Below are 17,498 nucleotides of genomic sequence, written 5' to 3'. Positions count from 1 at the left end.
CCGCACCGAACGTTCGCTTTCGGATAGGTGCGGACGAATTCCACCGATTCGTGTGAGTTTTCTAGTCTCGGTTATAGCGATTCATGACTCCGTGAACGTGAAATGTTTCGCGATCAGAAAATGAAATGCGCCGGAGGTAATTTTAATCGACAGAAATGAAGTTTAACACAATCATTACAAATTGAACTCTTTATATCTACAATACAAAGAGATCAATTTCATACAAGAGATCGCTTGGGATGTTCAAACACGATTGAAGTTTCCATGCTTGTGAACAACATCGAGGACGGTGTTTTTAGAGGCATAGTTTACGACTAACACTAGGAACTGAACGTTTTGAACTTTGTTGAAAGACAGTTGAATGTTTTCTGTTTTCGACACTTCGTTTAGGCCTGCCAGGTAAGTTTGCTTTCAAAACGCTTCCAGTTTCCAAGAACTATTCGTACCGCTTACGTATGCTTTTATCATTCGTAAAATTTCTACGATAGACTATCGTAGACTTTCTACGATACGACATCACCGATTTTGTTTTTACGATCCGGTACGCGTACTGTGAGTTCTCTTTTGACAACGCCGCGATACTAAAGCCCGGACTGTTAACTGTTGCCTGTGCAACAGTGAAACACAGCTGCTAACCGACAGAGAATTTGTAAATTAAAATTTAATTGTTATTGCTTCAAGATCCCATGTGAAACACTATCGTACTGCAAAATAAAAACTATATTCGTTTTTGAAACTCCGCAGTCTTTTCGGACATCCGGTATATTTGCTTATTTGTATTAATGTTCGACCGCTTCTATTTTCTATTTATTAATTTTGTATTTTACAATGCCGCTTTTTATCGTGGGTTTCCCGTGATTTTCCTTCATTTTTCCCGGCAATTGCTGAGGCAGTTCCTCTTTTATATCCGTAGAGCAACACACCTGATGTAGAATTATGTAGCGATCTGAGCAAGACTTTTTTTTTCTGACGGACGATGTTATGTTTTAGATGGAAATATTTTCATACGCGTAATAATATAATTACATTGAGTTTCCTCATATCCGTATGTCTTTACTTAAGATAAACAAAATAAAATAAAAAATTACCCGATTAATCGTTAGTCCACGAATAAGCACACGATATATATATAATGTTGTTACTTCCTTAAAAAATAATAATTGGCCGGTTATGATGGAACGGCAGCAAAAATGTAAATAGCTCTTGTCTTTTAGTCTTTATGTGTAATTTAACTTTCTCTGATGAATTGAAAACATCTGTGCGTTCCGATTCATAGCGGAGGAAGTAACAGACTAACACTACTATGAACGACTATAGTCCTATAAATTTGCACTCGATACCTTTTTTTAAATTTTAAGCGATTATTTAAAATACAACCGGTAACATTTTTTGAAAATAAATTAATTCTTTTCAGTAACAATCAGTACGATTACAGAAAATGGAAAACATCAAATAAATATTAATTGAAGTCTGTTGGAGGTTTACGAGGCGATTAATAATAAAAGAAGAGCTAAAATTACTGAAATCCGATATAGGAAGAACGAGTGAATAAATAAAGCAATTTGAAACCGAGTAAATTGTTATTTTATGAATCAGCGTTTTGATAGTTAAGATTATTTTTAATCGATTAGACGATATGTTGTAAGTACAGTCGTCATTGATTAGTCGGTGTATGTATGTAACCCGACTTTACCTTCCGGTCACAAATTATGTTAATCGAATAAATATCTCATTGGATTTTATAAAGTATATATAATACTTTACTCGTTTAGTTTAGTTTTGCGTTCGTTTATCGCCGTAAAGCTATAATTTTTCAGACGTATTGAAAGGTGTTTTACTTTAAAAAGAAGCTGTTTTTAAAGATCTGATTTAAAAAACTAGTAGACTGTAATTCGAAAATTCTACGACATATTTTTTTCAAAAAACGATTTTATTTTTGTGTTTTATATGAACTTGCTGATTCTCAAATTAAAATCTTTAATAATTTTCCAATTTTTTATACTTTTTACGAAGCTATAATATCTCTGTAACTTCAAATCTTAAAGGCGCGAGGCGCAAACTGTGTGTCTCATCGTCACAGATTAGGTGCTATAAATTAAAAATTGAAGTGAAGTTACGACTAGGTGATCTTGAGTTTCCTGAATTTTTTTATACATTGTTTCACGATAGGGATCGAACGGAAGAGATTCTGGTACAGCATTGCCAAATCCCCGAGAACGAGTTAAACCGCTCGCTTTTGAAAATTAGAATCTAATTTTTAACATTCCTCTTACAAATATTTGTATTTTTATTCGATTAATTTCTCGACAAACACGTAAAATCATATTTCTTTTTTATTTTTATTTTTTACAAGGCCTCGGCGAGTAGGGCCATTGCTGGACAAAACAAAAACAATCTTGATTTCTTTTTATATTTTTGGTTTTTAATACATTTTAATTAAAAAAATGTCTTTCTTTATATTTATTTTGAAATTTCATAATACAATCAGAACTCCATGTTAAGACCCACTTACAGCAGTTCTTTCGCAGTCCTTGACTGCATCATCAGCTAAGCGATTAAAATAATTACACGTAAACTTAAAATTACTCGTAAAGTATTTTTTTTTTTTTATCTAATCATATATAAATAATATTCCTTTGCTGTCATGACACACTGGGCAAATTTATCGCGACTATTTATTAAACATACCAGTATACGAATCAGTGCATCAGCTCTGCCGATGTACTGGTTCATTATCGAATGTCTGCTGTTTATCGATGACTTAATTTTTTCTGAATCTTCCGTACGTCGATTTCGATCTTATCATTGTTCATTTTTTGTATTTCCAGATCGTTATTTATATCTGTTAATCAGTTTCTTCGTATAATTATACATTCTGTAACATCAGATGGTTTGTTGTTTACATTTTTTAATATATGTGTATCGTGAAAATAACGTGAACTATAATATACGGCTGTATTTTTACAAACCGTGAGCTTCCAAATTTTTAGATTTACAAAACACATATACCCATTAAATCACTTTTTAATTATTTTTTTTTTGAAGGTTAAGTGCATTGACTACTGTGGTCATTAGCCCTTTTTCACAACAAATCGCTTATTCATTTTAAAACTGCGCCCTTGTAGTTTGTTACAAAAATAGTACATTGTATAATAACGGATAAAATGAAAAATAAATTATAAATAAAAATTGGAAAAACTTTACAAATTAAATGAAATTGTTATCGATCGCTTTTGACGTACCTAACGTATATATACAAGCATACTTAAGTGTGAAACGATAAAAAACGTAACTCAACAAAAATGAAGAAAACCACTAACTTTATGTACGGTCTAAAAAAATTATTGTAAAAAACCACTTTGAAAATAGTTTGACAAATTCTTTTGTTAGGAATCAAGATAGACAAATATTTACAACATTTTGAAAACATTATCTTTTATAATATTTTACATACAAAAAACATATGTAGGTTATACAGAGGGGTTTTTGATAATTCAGTAAGAAGTCAAGAGATCATGTTCGTAATACGTTGTCGAGGTCATTCTTAGTTCCGGCATCTCTTCTTAGAAGCATAATCAAGATGGAGAACGCCGTGGTCAGTGTCATTCGTAAAATTTTGTTATCTGCAGTCGTTTAAATTACGAATGTTGTAATTTCTGAAAAATTGACAAAAGATAATTTCGTGTGAAGATCAAAAATTTACTTTTTGAAAGGCATCGCAGGAAGCTAGAGCCGAGCAAGGTAAATATTACGGTAAATCGGCTCCATCGATTAAAACGATTAACCAGTGGCGTTTTGAAATTACAACTGCGGAAATTATTGAAAAAAATTCATTATGTAGTGATAGAGGATAGAGATATCTAAGATCGCTAGACAATAGGTATGTCAAACGAACGGATGAGTTATGTTTTACACAAATATTTACACGCATGCTCATAGTCAATCGAAAGCATTAACGAGTAAATATTTCTAAGCGCGGCTGTTTCAACGTTATCGAGAGAAAGTTTTGCGCCATTGATGAAACTTGGGTAATCGCTACCGACCTGAAACCAGCGACCAGTCAAAACAGGAAATTGCAGTCGGGGAACTCGCTCCGCATCAGCAGAAAAGGTGATATGGTCACTGATTTTTACGATCCTTACGGCGTGATGTTTATCGACTTTATGGAGTAGGGAAACCGATAAGTGGACGATATTATGAATCGTTTAAATCGTACGATACACCAGGTCACTTCTGTAATTGCCACAGCAAAATTGTTCGAATTATACTTTGAAATTCTTCCATAACCGCTCATCAGAATTTGCACCTTCGGATTATTCTTTATTTTCAGATATTGAGTGGCTTCCTGTAAAAAGATTTATGCGAAGCGAAGATGATCACTGAAACATCTGCTTTTTTTAAGACCTGGATAAATCGTACTTCGAGGGACGGCTGAAGTATAATGCACACTAAAACATAATGTCGCATCGAGTGACAGGTTTTGTATCTTGCAGTTTTTTTCTCCTACTACTAATATTCCAAAACTTGTCGACCGATATCTCTCGTTTTCTCTCAGTCGCCGTTGTTACGGAGTCGAGTAGCGTTCGTGCATTACAATCCGTAGAGCGAATACGAGGATGAACTCGCCGTGATCAACCGATTTCTATGACTGATGAACACCGAAAGGAGGTGGATAAATTGATCCAAAATGACATCGTATCGCCATCCGGTTAGGTATATCGAAAGAACAAGTACAGATATTATTGCACACCTGGACTGCCGTAAAATCTGTTGGCGTTTGTTCTGAAACAACTTTTCATAAAACAACGAAAAGAATGTTGTAAATAACTTCTGAAACATAGTGAGAGAATACGAAACTCGGGTGCATAAAAAAAACTCGAATAAAAACGCGAAACAAGGAATAACAACACTGTGGTTCGCCGCAATCAAAATAATTGAAAAACCCTGTGAAAAAAATTCTCGTGACAGAGTTCTGGGATTCCAAACACATGTACGCGACCGACTACGTAGAAGCCGGGTCGACTGTAAATTCTATCTTTTAACATAGAGACATTAAAATACCTCAGGAGATGTATGTGTCGCGTTCGACAATACACGGAGCCGATAATTCTACATTACGATAATGCACGGCCACACACATGCGACCGCAAAAACTCTTGTAAAGGTGAATTAAAACTTATTTCACACCTTCATGCTTACTTGATTTGGCGCCCTGCGGTTTTTACTTCTTTCCGCAATTAAAAAGGGATACTAAGGATGTTGATTTCACGACAGATGATGAATGAAGGATTCGGTGAGGTCATGGATCGCGGAAAGACTACCGGCATTCTTCCTTGATAGAAATAGAAAACTGTTTCATGGACGAGAGAAATGGTGAATACGTAGAAAAATAAATAAAAGTTTTTGGAGCAAATAAATGTACTTTTATGCCATCGTCAGCTTCATGCTACAACAATTTCCATCGTGAAGTCGGAACAAACACCTAGTCGATAGGCTTCAAAGCCTGTAACAACTGTAAACGGTACGGACGCATATTTAAGCCTTAAAATATTAAACATTGTCATCACCGACATCGCTAATTCATGGCTGACCTTCCTAACAAATCTTTTAGGACTGCGCAGGTAAGACTCTCCGACACGTTCAACACTTTCTTCAGACATCCTTGGTCATTTTGTACTTTTCCCTTTACACAGAAATCCGGTCTTTTCGAAAAGATTATTTTGAGGATCACAATTTAACTTTCTACAGCACGCACGTTGAATAGTAACTGCAGGTTTACTTTTATCAAAAGTTCATTAGTCGTTATCTTTGCTAGTTGCGCTATCAAGTGGAAAGATAGGGAATTAATGTACGGTCATCCTCGTAACTAAAACTGCTGCTCTTTTCGCTGGTTTTGCCAAACAGCAAAAACGGTCTTAAATCAACACTGTACACCTCATTTAAGAGATATTATCATAAATCCCCAATATATTTTTTTGTACATCCGGTACTTTTCTTCATGGTAAAAAAATAGTTGATAAAAATTATCACTTACAAGGATAAAAATTGTTCATAAAAATGTTAATTTATTTTAATGATGCAATGATAGATTTAGAAAATAACCCACTTCTTTTGAATGTAACATCACATTGTTATCAGTAACTGATGATTAGAATGAAGTCTTTTATTTCCATTGTAACATATAGTTAATGCATTCAGTTCGTTTTTCTGAGATTTTATGAAATTCTTTCTGACGATTTAAAAGCATATATCCATTAGCCATATATTCCATTATACTAAAGTCCCCACCAAAAATCTAGCGTACCTTACTTTTTAGCTTTCTCACCATAAAGCCAGTATATATAATAGTTTAATTTTATTAAATGTGTTGTCCACTGTGTTACAATTATATTTTATCAAAATATAATTATTTTATTATTTTTTTTATTTAATTATTTTTTATCAATTATTAATCAAAACCGTTTATAAACACACCAAAATACCAAGCAATACTCAGTTAATTGAATATTTGGTTTTGAGACATTTATCTACCTAGATGTGTATTTGCTTATACTTGTATCTTGTTATAGATAGTTTAATTCTGGTATTCTGCCAGTATTCACAATCATATAGTCTGATTTAGCATTGAATTTTCTAGGGTTCTTATACATACTAGCTCCAGGAATTATGATTTTAAAATTGAAGCTTATGAAAGGTGTGAGAATATCTTGCACTGCCTTCAGCGACTTGTTCTACGATATGCTTAATACTGTTTCTGATGTTTTGCTTATTTCAGGATCTCATAAGGGTGGATATGAAGACATTACTTCACATTTTGCTCAGAATATAGATCTGGAGGAAGAATACACCATTTTTTGCACCGGTTATCAGAGAAATTGGAAGCATAAACTGTTTCAATATTCATTTTATATGGTGTTTGTAGGAATCCCATATTTACTTTTGAAATGGTATCCGCAGTTTGAAGTAAATTGTTTCTGGAAGAAATGCACATTAGAAAATGCCCAAATAATTCTAGTTAAAGTGAGTATGTTATGAATTTCTTCAATTTGTGAAAAAGTCTGTTAAAAGAAAAAAAATAATAAGTCTGTATTTTGTGTAATATAAATAATTCATCGTTGGTTTAACATACTACTTAAGAAGCTCCCGCAGCCAAACTACCATGTTTTTATTACTATAAAATAATAAATAATTTCAATTTGTACATAGGTAAGTTCAGTTAGTATATTTATTTTCTTATTAACGTTTTCTGTTATTCACAATATTTGTAGAATTATTGAGAATAAGTCATAAAAAACATGCATAAAAGATAATAATAATGATGCTACTGGTGGTTGAGATGATAATTAAGGATTTGTAAACTGAAAGATAAGATTATTCTCAAAAATCATTTACAAAAGTTTTTTCATAAAAAAACCTAGATCTCCATTTAAATTTTTAAACATTATCATCAATAGACTGCAGAAAAAGTACAATTAAAAAAATAAGAAAATAAAGTAGAAATAATCAAAAATATTAATCGATAAACAAACAATACTTAATGAGATTCAGTAAAATAATTATTGCAACAGAAGTACATGTTTTCTTGTCAAACAATCACAATACAGGAATAAATTTAGCTTAGACATCTAAACCACTTAATCCTGCAAATTAGACTATCCACATTATTTAATATAAATCTTTTATGTAGGTTGTCTAGATAAAACTCATCACAAGAAAGATAAAGATGAATCTTAAATCCGTCAAAGAGATATCCCCTCCCATAAACAAAATTTAAAGGTGAAGATAACCATTTATTAGTTAGTATGATTGAAAACGTTTACAATAAGATTTCTAATAAACTAAAAATTTAAAAAGGCTGTTAGATATTGTAGCGGTGCTATAAGATACATCGGTGACATGAGGTGTGTTAAGTAAGGATCTCTAGTTGCATATAGCCTTTTAGTATTTTTTTTTATATTTATTGAAATGTGCTAGAAAAATTCTCTCGCATTTCACTTTTTCTCTTTTTGGGCTTATAGACAGAAATGACGAACAGGTTATCATTATTTCATAAATGTTAATAAATTGTTTTTTTAATCGCTAATATTGATACAGGATCTTTTGTAATTAAAACCATTACATTTTATGAGTTATTTGACTGTATATGCAAGTTGTTTTTCGTATAAATATATAAAGCTTTGGTGTATGCATAAAAATTAATAAATCGCAGATTAAGTACTGTATTTAATCCTTCTTTTCCTGATTACTTCTAAATCATAACAGTTTCCTTTCAAAATAAGTTTTTTTAAATATATTAGATGCTCAGTGTTGTGACAAGACACATCAAGTGATTACAAGCAATAAATCTTCAGCCATCTAAAGCACTATAAATATTTAATTTTTATCATTATTCTAACAAATTTAATAAAATAATGTGACTTATTAAGTATTGCTATGCAAATGAAAAATTGAATAGATCTTGAAATAAACATTATAAATAATGTAATTTCCAGTGATTATCTCTAACATAATAACGTAAACATTTCCCGTTAACAAAACGTTTAACGATTAACAATAAATAAATGCTTTTGATTCTGTGTACATTATATGATTGCTTCATAGACATTGTAATAAAATAATTTCATTCAGGCAAGACCATCTTAGTGCAGTCTTTCCCAACAGCGCTCAAAATATAGTTTTGTTTAGTTGTATCTAATGATTACAAAATACCTGTATATATAAAATACTTCTTTTTATGTCCTTATTTTTAATTTATTAAATTGTTAAACTGATTTCTACTCCTATTTATGCATGTGTGCAATGTTTTATCCTTTTTATTTTAAGGTATTTTATGAATAGCAAGGAATAAAATTCACGTACAAAAATTCTGATTTCTACTGAAAACAAAACAAAAAAAAAATTGGAAAAATTAAAAGACCTGTTTAAAATTTAAAAAAAATCCTAATATGTTCGTCAGAGAAGTATTCTGTAATTTAAGATGATATAAAAATTATTTTAATGCATTTAGGCACTACCTTAAATTTATTACTTTTAACTACGTTTTATTTTTAGGTAAATTTCATACGAAAGCTACCTATTGTAATGAGTACTATGATTCGACTTGTGGAAAATTTCGACATATCTTCGCGTTTCACATCCCCCAGACCGACCCCAAAAACTGTCAGCTTAAAATTCTATATTTCCATTTATTTATAAGAGTACATATATATATATATATATATATATATTTCACTTTCTTGAGGACATAATAGCTGCCGCAATTTTGCGCCAATCACTTTCAAATTGTTCCTTAAAGATAACTCGTCCCAAAATCTCGGTCGAGTTCGTTACCGGCCAAAATCAGACCACGTTACTGGAAACGGGTGGGCTTTTTCCATAAAAAAAAGTCGCTATAACTTTCTTATTAAGTAAAATATCGAGTTCGTTTAAAGTTCCTACTATTCTTTGGATAACGGCTTAAAACTTGTGTAAGTAAACTTTTTTGATATCACCAACCATTGGTTCAGAGGTGGATAAAATGGGGTTTTGAAGATAAAAAATATCATACCTCCCTTAATAGGCACAGTATCGAATCGGTTTAAAGTGGTCGTTAGTCCTCTAAAAATTACCTAAAATTTTTATCTGAAACGATTTTTTATATGACCAACCCTTACGGCAAGGGATGACAAAAATATTGCTGTAATTGTAAGAAGATGGAGCTTGTCGTATGCTAAACACCTGAAACTTTTTTCACATGTACCATTGTCGTATTGAGTAAATTTGAAATTTTTCTTAACTTTAAGGTAGAAACTTTTGTATCCCCCTACTTAGCACCGGTGAAATCTACCACGCCTTCCGACGTGCCGAAAGGGATTTTTAATCACATAATACGATTGAAAGAGAAAGAAAATGGGGTTATAATTAACCAAAAAATGTTGATGATCCATAATAGTGACTTACAGAGTGTACAAAAAAGAATATCGGGGTTTTAAAGCTACTTAATATCTCTTACTTTTAACGTACGGTAGTGAATCACAAATAAAATGAAAGAGTAACTGTTATAGTTTTTCCCTAAAACTGTTCCATGTGAGCAAGTTTAGTCACGCGGAACACATCCAACCGATAGAAGTGTAGGTGTTCGTCTCACACTAACCGGCATGCCTGGAGTAATGGAAGCGACAGCTGCTTCATTCCTGTGCCTCAAATGGGGTAGATCAATAGAAAGCAGAGGCACATACATAGATCCTTATAAAACCTTAAAGGTAAAAATCATATGGACTCAGATCGGGTGACCCTGGAGGCCACAGCAAATAAGCTCTATCAAACAGTAGGATTCACGTCTATGAGATCACTGATACAGCAGGTCGGAGATCGCCGTATCGCTTACAGATCCCATGCAGAATTATGCCAGTGAGGAGCTGCACCATTTTGTTGTCGAATAAAATTCTCTGGTTCATCTTGTAATTGAGAAAAGAACCGTGTACCCAACATATCCAAATAAGCAACTCCTTTTACGCTTGCTTCAGCAAAAAATAGTGGCCCGTAAACTTGCACCGGAATGTCGGGATATCGCACAGAATTTAATATATCGAACATTTAATTTTGCGGAGTCCCTTTCGCATTTTAAGATTTCATGGGGATTTTTTGATCCCAAGATAGGAAAATTATGTGCGTTAACCTTTCCACTAAGGTTAACTGTTGAATTATCACTAAACATAATACGATCAACAGACGTCTTTATGACAAAATTTCAATCGCGAAGACGGCACGCACAAGATAGTCGGTAGACTTTAAAGCCTGTAACAGCTGTAGACTCTATGGACGTATATTAAGCGTTAAAATATTAAACACTGTCATCACTAATTCATTACTGACCTTCCTAACAATTTTTTTTGGATTACGCAGGAAAGACTCCCTGACACGTTCAACACTTTTTTCAAGACACCCTTGGTCGTTCCATATACAGGAATCCGGTCGTATGAAACTGATTATGCCGTCGATGAATGTTACTGTCACTTGAATGATCACAATAAAACTTTCTACGGAACACGCGTCGAACTGCAACTGGAGGTTCACATTTAGCAAACTGTAAGACACAGAAGGCTTTCTGTTCATTAGTCGCTATCTTTGCTACTTGCGCTGTCAAACGGAAAGATAGGGAATCAATCTACGGCCATGGGTGCAACTAAAACTGCCCGTTCTGCTCTTTGTCAGCCTTAAATCAATACTGTTCACCTCATCCAAGAGATATTATAACAAATTAAAACCCTGATTTTTTTTCGTACACTCAGTATATCCGTGCGTTACCTTATAAGTATATCAGGAAATTTGCAAATTAACAGATACAAAGAACCTATTATATTATTTTATGTGGTTTTGAATTATTTATGAGATCACCTAAACCCGATACGACTTACTAAAGTTATAATAAAGAATGTTTAAATATAAACTCAACATTTAAAAAGAAAAGCAAAATGATGCAAGAAAATTTCTTATAAAGTTAAATAGGAAGATTTCTTGTAAACATATATGGACTGGGCATGAAAGTCAATTTTCTTCCTAACACAGTTCTTATAAGATTATATCATCAAGTACACTGTAATTGCCATTTCTCATATGTTAATTGTCTAATTGGAGCATTACCGAAAGTAATTCATTTAAAAATAACTGTAGTAAAGTTCCTAAAACGAGAACTTGTTTGAACACATTTCATAAAGCTGTTGTAGTTCATTTAATTGTGGTAGTACCATATATATATATATATATATATATATATATATATATATAATATAAATATAGCCTGCTTTTCAAATCAACAAAGCATTGGGAATTAATCTGCTGTCATCTCCTTTGTAATTGATGATTGCTTTTTTCCTCTGTTGATTTTTCTTTATATAACCCTTCTTACTGTTATCATATAGCCGTCCTTTTTAAGTTAAATGAAAAGAAAATTATATGCGAGTCATATAAATAAGGAGTTCTTTCATTTCAACATGTATTGTATGGTATTATCCGGCATCAGTCCTTGAATGGCCCATGTGTGCCTTAGTTCATCCCACCGGTGACACAAGTATATCATGTTTTCCACGGTATCTATTTCTTCACAGTATTGGCAAACCGGTTCGGGCCTTCTACTAAAGAGGTGGAGGTAAGCCCCAAACCCTCCATGCCCAGTCAACAACTGAGAGAGATGGAAGCCCACCTCCCCATGATTTCTGGAGACCCACGAGTAATTCGTAGAATCATCCTTCTTGTCCAATAACCGGTATTTTGTCAAGCTACACTTGTAGCAAGATAAATGCAATGCAGAAGAGATTAAATTGAACTATTTACATTTTGGCTATGTTCAAGTTTATAAGCTACAGTCTTTCTTATTAAGATGTATATGATTAATTATATCTAGCAAGAGTACTCATAAATAAAGTTAGGCAAAGCTGAGACAGAACATTGATGTGAATTGTTATTTGTGTTTTAAATAAATAAATTTATCAAATACACAGGACAACAAAATTTTGTTTTTTATTTATTACAATAATGTTAAAAGTTGATTCTTATAGTATTTTTGATGCTGATTTCAATTACGTAAGTAGTCTTTTTCTACCAGGCTTAATTCTTCTGTAATTACCATTTTTTGTTGTAATAAAAAACATTATGTTTGTAGTATAACAGTATTAACGTGCAATTTCTACATGCCTAAAATCTGGTTTTTTTTTGGATTTTCTGGTGTAGTTTACTGTAGATACATTAGTTTTGAGATTCCAGCAGTAGTCAGCCAGCATTCTTGGGCTCCATTTTCCCTGGTAGCAGGTTTCCGCAGTGGATATTTCCTGGTGAAAGTGTTCTTTATATTCATCACTCACAGCACCAAGGTTGATATGGAAAAAGTTCAGATGAGAATCTAAGATATGGATCTTTAGTGACATATTACTTCCAAGAGCTTTATTGTTTTTAAGAAGCTCAGTTATAAGTTCTTTGTAGTTATCTGATTTTCAAGGAAGTGGTTTTAATGCTGGTATACAGGTGGTATTTCCCAGATGTTCATGTGAAACTTTACATGATACTTCAACACGAAAAATTCTGTTTTTCAGGTAAGACTATCCATTGCAACATTTCTCAATGAAAACCATACAATTTTAACGTATGAATAAGTAAGTCAGTGGAACAGAGTCGAAGGCCTTATGAAAATCAAAGTATATTATGTCAACCTATCGTGATTCTCTACTTTTTCTCACGCCACATAGGACAGCATGCCATTTAAACTGTTGGCTGTGGTTCTTCTCACCATAGAGCCATGGAGCTGAAAATCTATGAATTTCACAACATACAAATGCGTGTAGACTACTCTCTCCAAAACCAAACTTTATTTAATCCAGAAAGAGGTTTATAATTGTATATTTCATGCAAGTTGCCCTTTTTTGGAATCGGTGATACAAGAGCTTTCTTCCAAAACACAGGAAAAGCTGCAGATTTCAAATTAAAATTAAATAGCCAAGTCAAGACTGGCGCTATTAGTTCAGCAATGCCTTGGAAAACAAATGTAGGGATGCAGTCAGGATGAGATGCTGACTAATATTTCATCATCAGTGATCGAAGGTATATTTATAGGTCTGCCCCTCATATCACTACTGTCTTCATTTAGAGACCTTCACTGCAGACTTATAAATAAATTGGAAATATTTCATCTTTGCTTATTCTTATTATTTGCCATATTGTCTTCATTGACTCGTGTGGTGAATCTTTGCTTGCGTTGAGGTATAGCATTGCATTAGCCCTGGAGATTGTTCGAATTGAAATTCCTGGCAATGGTAGGAAAAGCTTATTGATCGGGAACCACTACTTTTCTCCTTTTGTTCAACCCTCTATTTTGAAAGGTTATACTAATTCTCTAAAAGTGTTGATTGATCCTCTTCATTTTGACATCTTGATCATTGGAGTTTTTGATTCTGCTGGTGTTGTCTGGATTTGAAGTTCTTGAAATGTTCTAAATTACAAACAAAATTCTCTTACTATTCGTTTCACGTTGAAGTCTGTTATTTGCATTATTAAGAAGATTAATAATCCAGACATATGGCCATGTGGTGTCCTGAATACTCCCTTCTATGGATCTCTAAAGAAATGTGAAGTGAATTCTCATTTACTGGTTTAACGTGCTCCTTTTGAACAACCTAAATGACTCAGTATCGGGCCTTTCAGCATTTCATAATGAATGCCATAGTGGGAACATGCCTTTGGCAAAAAGTATGCAGAAAATGTCATTTTATGAAGAATATAATAATAAGACATCTGAACAATTTATATTATAATTTATTAAACTGAAAGTAATAATACAGTTACAAATGAACTATTTTAATTTAGTTTTTTTTTTATAAAAAAATTATTTATTTTCTTTGCTGCAAATGAAATTTTTGAAAAGATTTTGAATGTAGTTGCACTTTACATTTTATACACAAAAAAAATAGTATGATTTTTGCATGACTTGCATCTTCATCTAGCTTTTTCCATATGCTCTGAAATAAAGTGTGCCCTGTTTGATCTTAATTAACATCTTCTGGCAAACTGTTTTTTGGCAGACAACCTTGGTTGCCATTGGTGGTGAAAGAAAATTATCTTTACTTTTTTCTTTATTCTCAACAATGGTTCATGGTATTTTTATTTCTTCACTCTTTACTAGTGATAATACAAGAGAAGAACTAAAATCAATATGACTGATTTTTCTGTTATTTGCAAGTCTATATTTTCCATGAATTTACTACTACATATACACAAACACCAAAGCCAAAATCAAAATCTAATTGGTTTTCCCTTGATAAACATTTTTGCTGAATGCCTACCAAAATATGGCACCATTTCTTCATCAATTGATAAATTATGATAAAAAACACCAAATTGTAAACCCCGCTTGTTCGCAAATGTAGAAACTGAACATTATTTAAAATAACGACATCTATAAAACAGTAAAATTGTAGACAAAACAAAAATTTAACGATTCAAACATAAAAATAGTACAGTACGGGATTGCAAAGTTATTATTTATAATTTAAGAATAACATATTGCATGCCTACTGTGTCATTCATCACTCCATAAGCCAAAGGTGCATAATCGCACCATTATTTTTACTAACCAGTATTTATTATCAGTTTTCAAAATAAATAATTTTCATGAATTGATGAATAAAAGCAACACTTAAATAAGCAAATAAAATAGAAATCTTATTTTCCTTCCTAATGAAGATTGGCGTTGGAAGCTCTTTAGTTGTACACGGTGAATCCCACTTTTGGGATTCACCATCCCAAAAAAAATAAAAAAAATAGCTTGGCTAAGATAGCCAGTGTCTATACAGTAGAGTTATATACTATTCAGCACGCTCTTGGCTTTGTTTTCAATCAGAGTGCTTCGTCCTCTGATTCCGTAAGTGCAATCACTGCACTGAGAAATTGGTTCAAATATTAGAAAAGAAGACTTAGGAAAAACAAAAATGCATCAACTCTTGACTCGGATGCACTACCCACCGTAGCATCTGAGTCGGTATCGTCTGATGCCGGTAGCCAAGCTTCCTCCGGGCTTTACTGCAGATGATCTGATGATTACATGTATCTATATAAAATTAGTAAATTTGTACATAATCATTTCTTCAGCCAGGCAACATGTAAAGCACTCGGTTCATACTATTCTCGTTCTTTATCGGTTTAAGAATACCTAAAGTATGTTGGACATCTCATTCCTGTATGGTGTAGAACTAACTGTAATCAGGGGATAATTAAGAGTGGGGACGGTAATGAAAGGAGTAATTTTTTTGCTGTAAAGAAATGATTTGCTTTCCATCAAAAATAATTTATAAGATGAAAAACGCATTTTCTCATAAGTACTTCAGCTTTTCATGTAGTACTCTGTAGTTTTAAAGAAGCCACATCCCCTGCGCTTAGCATAGCAACAGAACGATAAGCTATTAAATGTTTATTTAAAATATATTTTTATATTATTTCTTCCTAGGATTCAGTTGGAACGTGTTCTTTGCACAAAGTATTTGAATCGGTGGAGTGGAGTGACGGTTCGATGCAGAGACCTCTTCGTTACTTTATTTATAAACTTCAGAGATTTATTTGGTGTCATGAAAAATTGCAGTTTCAACAAATGAAGGGTCTGGCAGATGGAGTACGTACTGTGTCAAATATTCTCCAGTTAGGAAATGGACTTTCTTTGTGCGACAGGCAGAAAAGGTAGGTTGGGAATTCAAAGTTTGTACAGACAACATTTTGTCGGAGTCGGGTTGGTTTATTCATTTTACTCGTGAAAAAAAGCCTTATTATGCTTCCATTATCATTTTTAATAAATTACCGACCCACATAAAATATCTTCCCACCGATTTATTTAAAATAAGATGATCTTTTAAAAAAACAATAATATTCTATATATGAATTTTTAAATAATACTAATTAAAAAAAAAATAAAAATAATTAAAACATTAACTAAAATTAATATACAAAGTGTATCACTAAGTTCTCACACGACTTTCAAAACCTATTCAACTCATGAAAATAATGGAGAAAGTTCATATAAACATATGTCCTAAAATGCTTCATTTGCGAGTTACGGTTAGTGAAACTTTGCTTTGAATTCGCCTGTGAAATGGGGTCGCGGTGCTCACGGTGAAATGAGGTCGTACTGAACTTTTTAGGACTTAATTAACGGGTAAAATTATTGATGTCTTATGATCTTTGACCTGAAAATCTAATAAAGTAGGTCCCAGAACCGTATCTGCTGTAGTTTTGGAGAAATACTGGTGTGAAAACCAATAGATTGGGGTAAAACACCGTTTTTTATGTTTGAAATACAATAACTTTGTTAAATGGATAAGAACATAAAACTTTTATACAAAGCTTGTAGAGAATTTAATTCTGAACAAAAGGGTTTAAGATGTGTTGAATAAAACAAAGAAAATTTAGAAAAATTCTAATTTCATTTAGAAACAGTACATTACTACATTTGTCAGAAAAGTATTTATTTAATGTAAACAAAAATCAAATTTTTTTTTGACGATGTGAAAAATTTGTAAAAACAAAATTTACTATTAAAAATTGCTCTTAAAAAATTAAAAAAAGAACTGGAAATTACCCAACAATTGAAAATAAAAATAAATTAATAAAAATTACTGGGATAATTTATTTTATTAATGGCAGAAATACAATAAATTATTATTTCCAGGTTAGCAATAAAATATGATCAGCTGATCAACAATCTGCAATACTGTGTTAGTGTTTAAATCATTCTGTAAGGTATATTAAACGTATTGGGTACTGCGAACTGTGCCGTCGTATGCGAAGGTTTTCTGAAAATTTTAGTTTGATCGTGATAGGTTTTCCGTTGAAGTAACAGAGGAATACACTGATATCGTATTCATTTTGGGTGTATGTAATGGTGATGCTACAGCTGCTGCAGTAGAATATGAAATACGTTTTCCGGTTCGCAGGATTCCAGATTCCAAAACAATTAGCGCGACTTTTCGTAATCTTCAGGAAAC

At 32.5% G+C, this 17,498-nt stretch overlaps 1 protein-coding gene across 3 annotated transcripts in view; it reads left to right on the top strand.

Annotated features, from left to right (window-relative positions):
• The window catches only part of LOC142323056 (polyamine-transporting ATPase 13A3-like), a 158,049-nt gene that overhangs the window by 7,480 nt on the left and 133,071 nt on the right, over window positions 1-17,498 (top strand). For all 3 annotated transcript variants that reach the window (XM_075362172.1, XM_075362171.1, XM_075362173.1), the window contains exons 2-3: window positions 6,776-7,020; window positions 15,971-16,197. In XM_075362172.1, the coding sequence (XP_075218287.1) occupies window positions 6,776-7,020; window positions 15,971-16,197 (472 nt within the window). The remainder of the gene's footprint in view (window positions 1-6,775; window positions 7,021-15,970; window positions 16,198-17,498) is intronic.

This window comes from Lycorma delicatula, chromosome 4 (genome assembly GCF_047948215.1).
Source record: "Lycorma delicatula isolate Av1 chromosome 4, ASM4794821v1, whole genome shotgun sequence".
Taxonomy (NCBI): Eukaryota; Metazoa; Arthropoda; class Insecta; order Hemiptera; family Fulgoridae; genus Lycorma; species Lycorma delicatula.
Note: the sequence above shows the minus strand (reverse complement) of the source record. Positions and strands in the feature narration are given on the sequence as shown.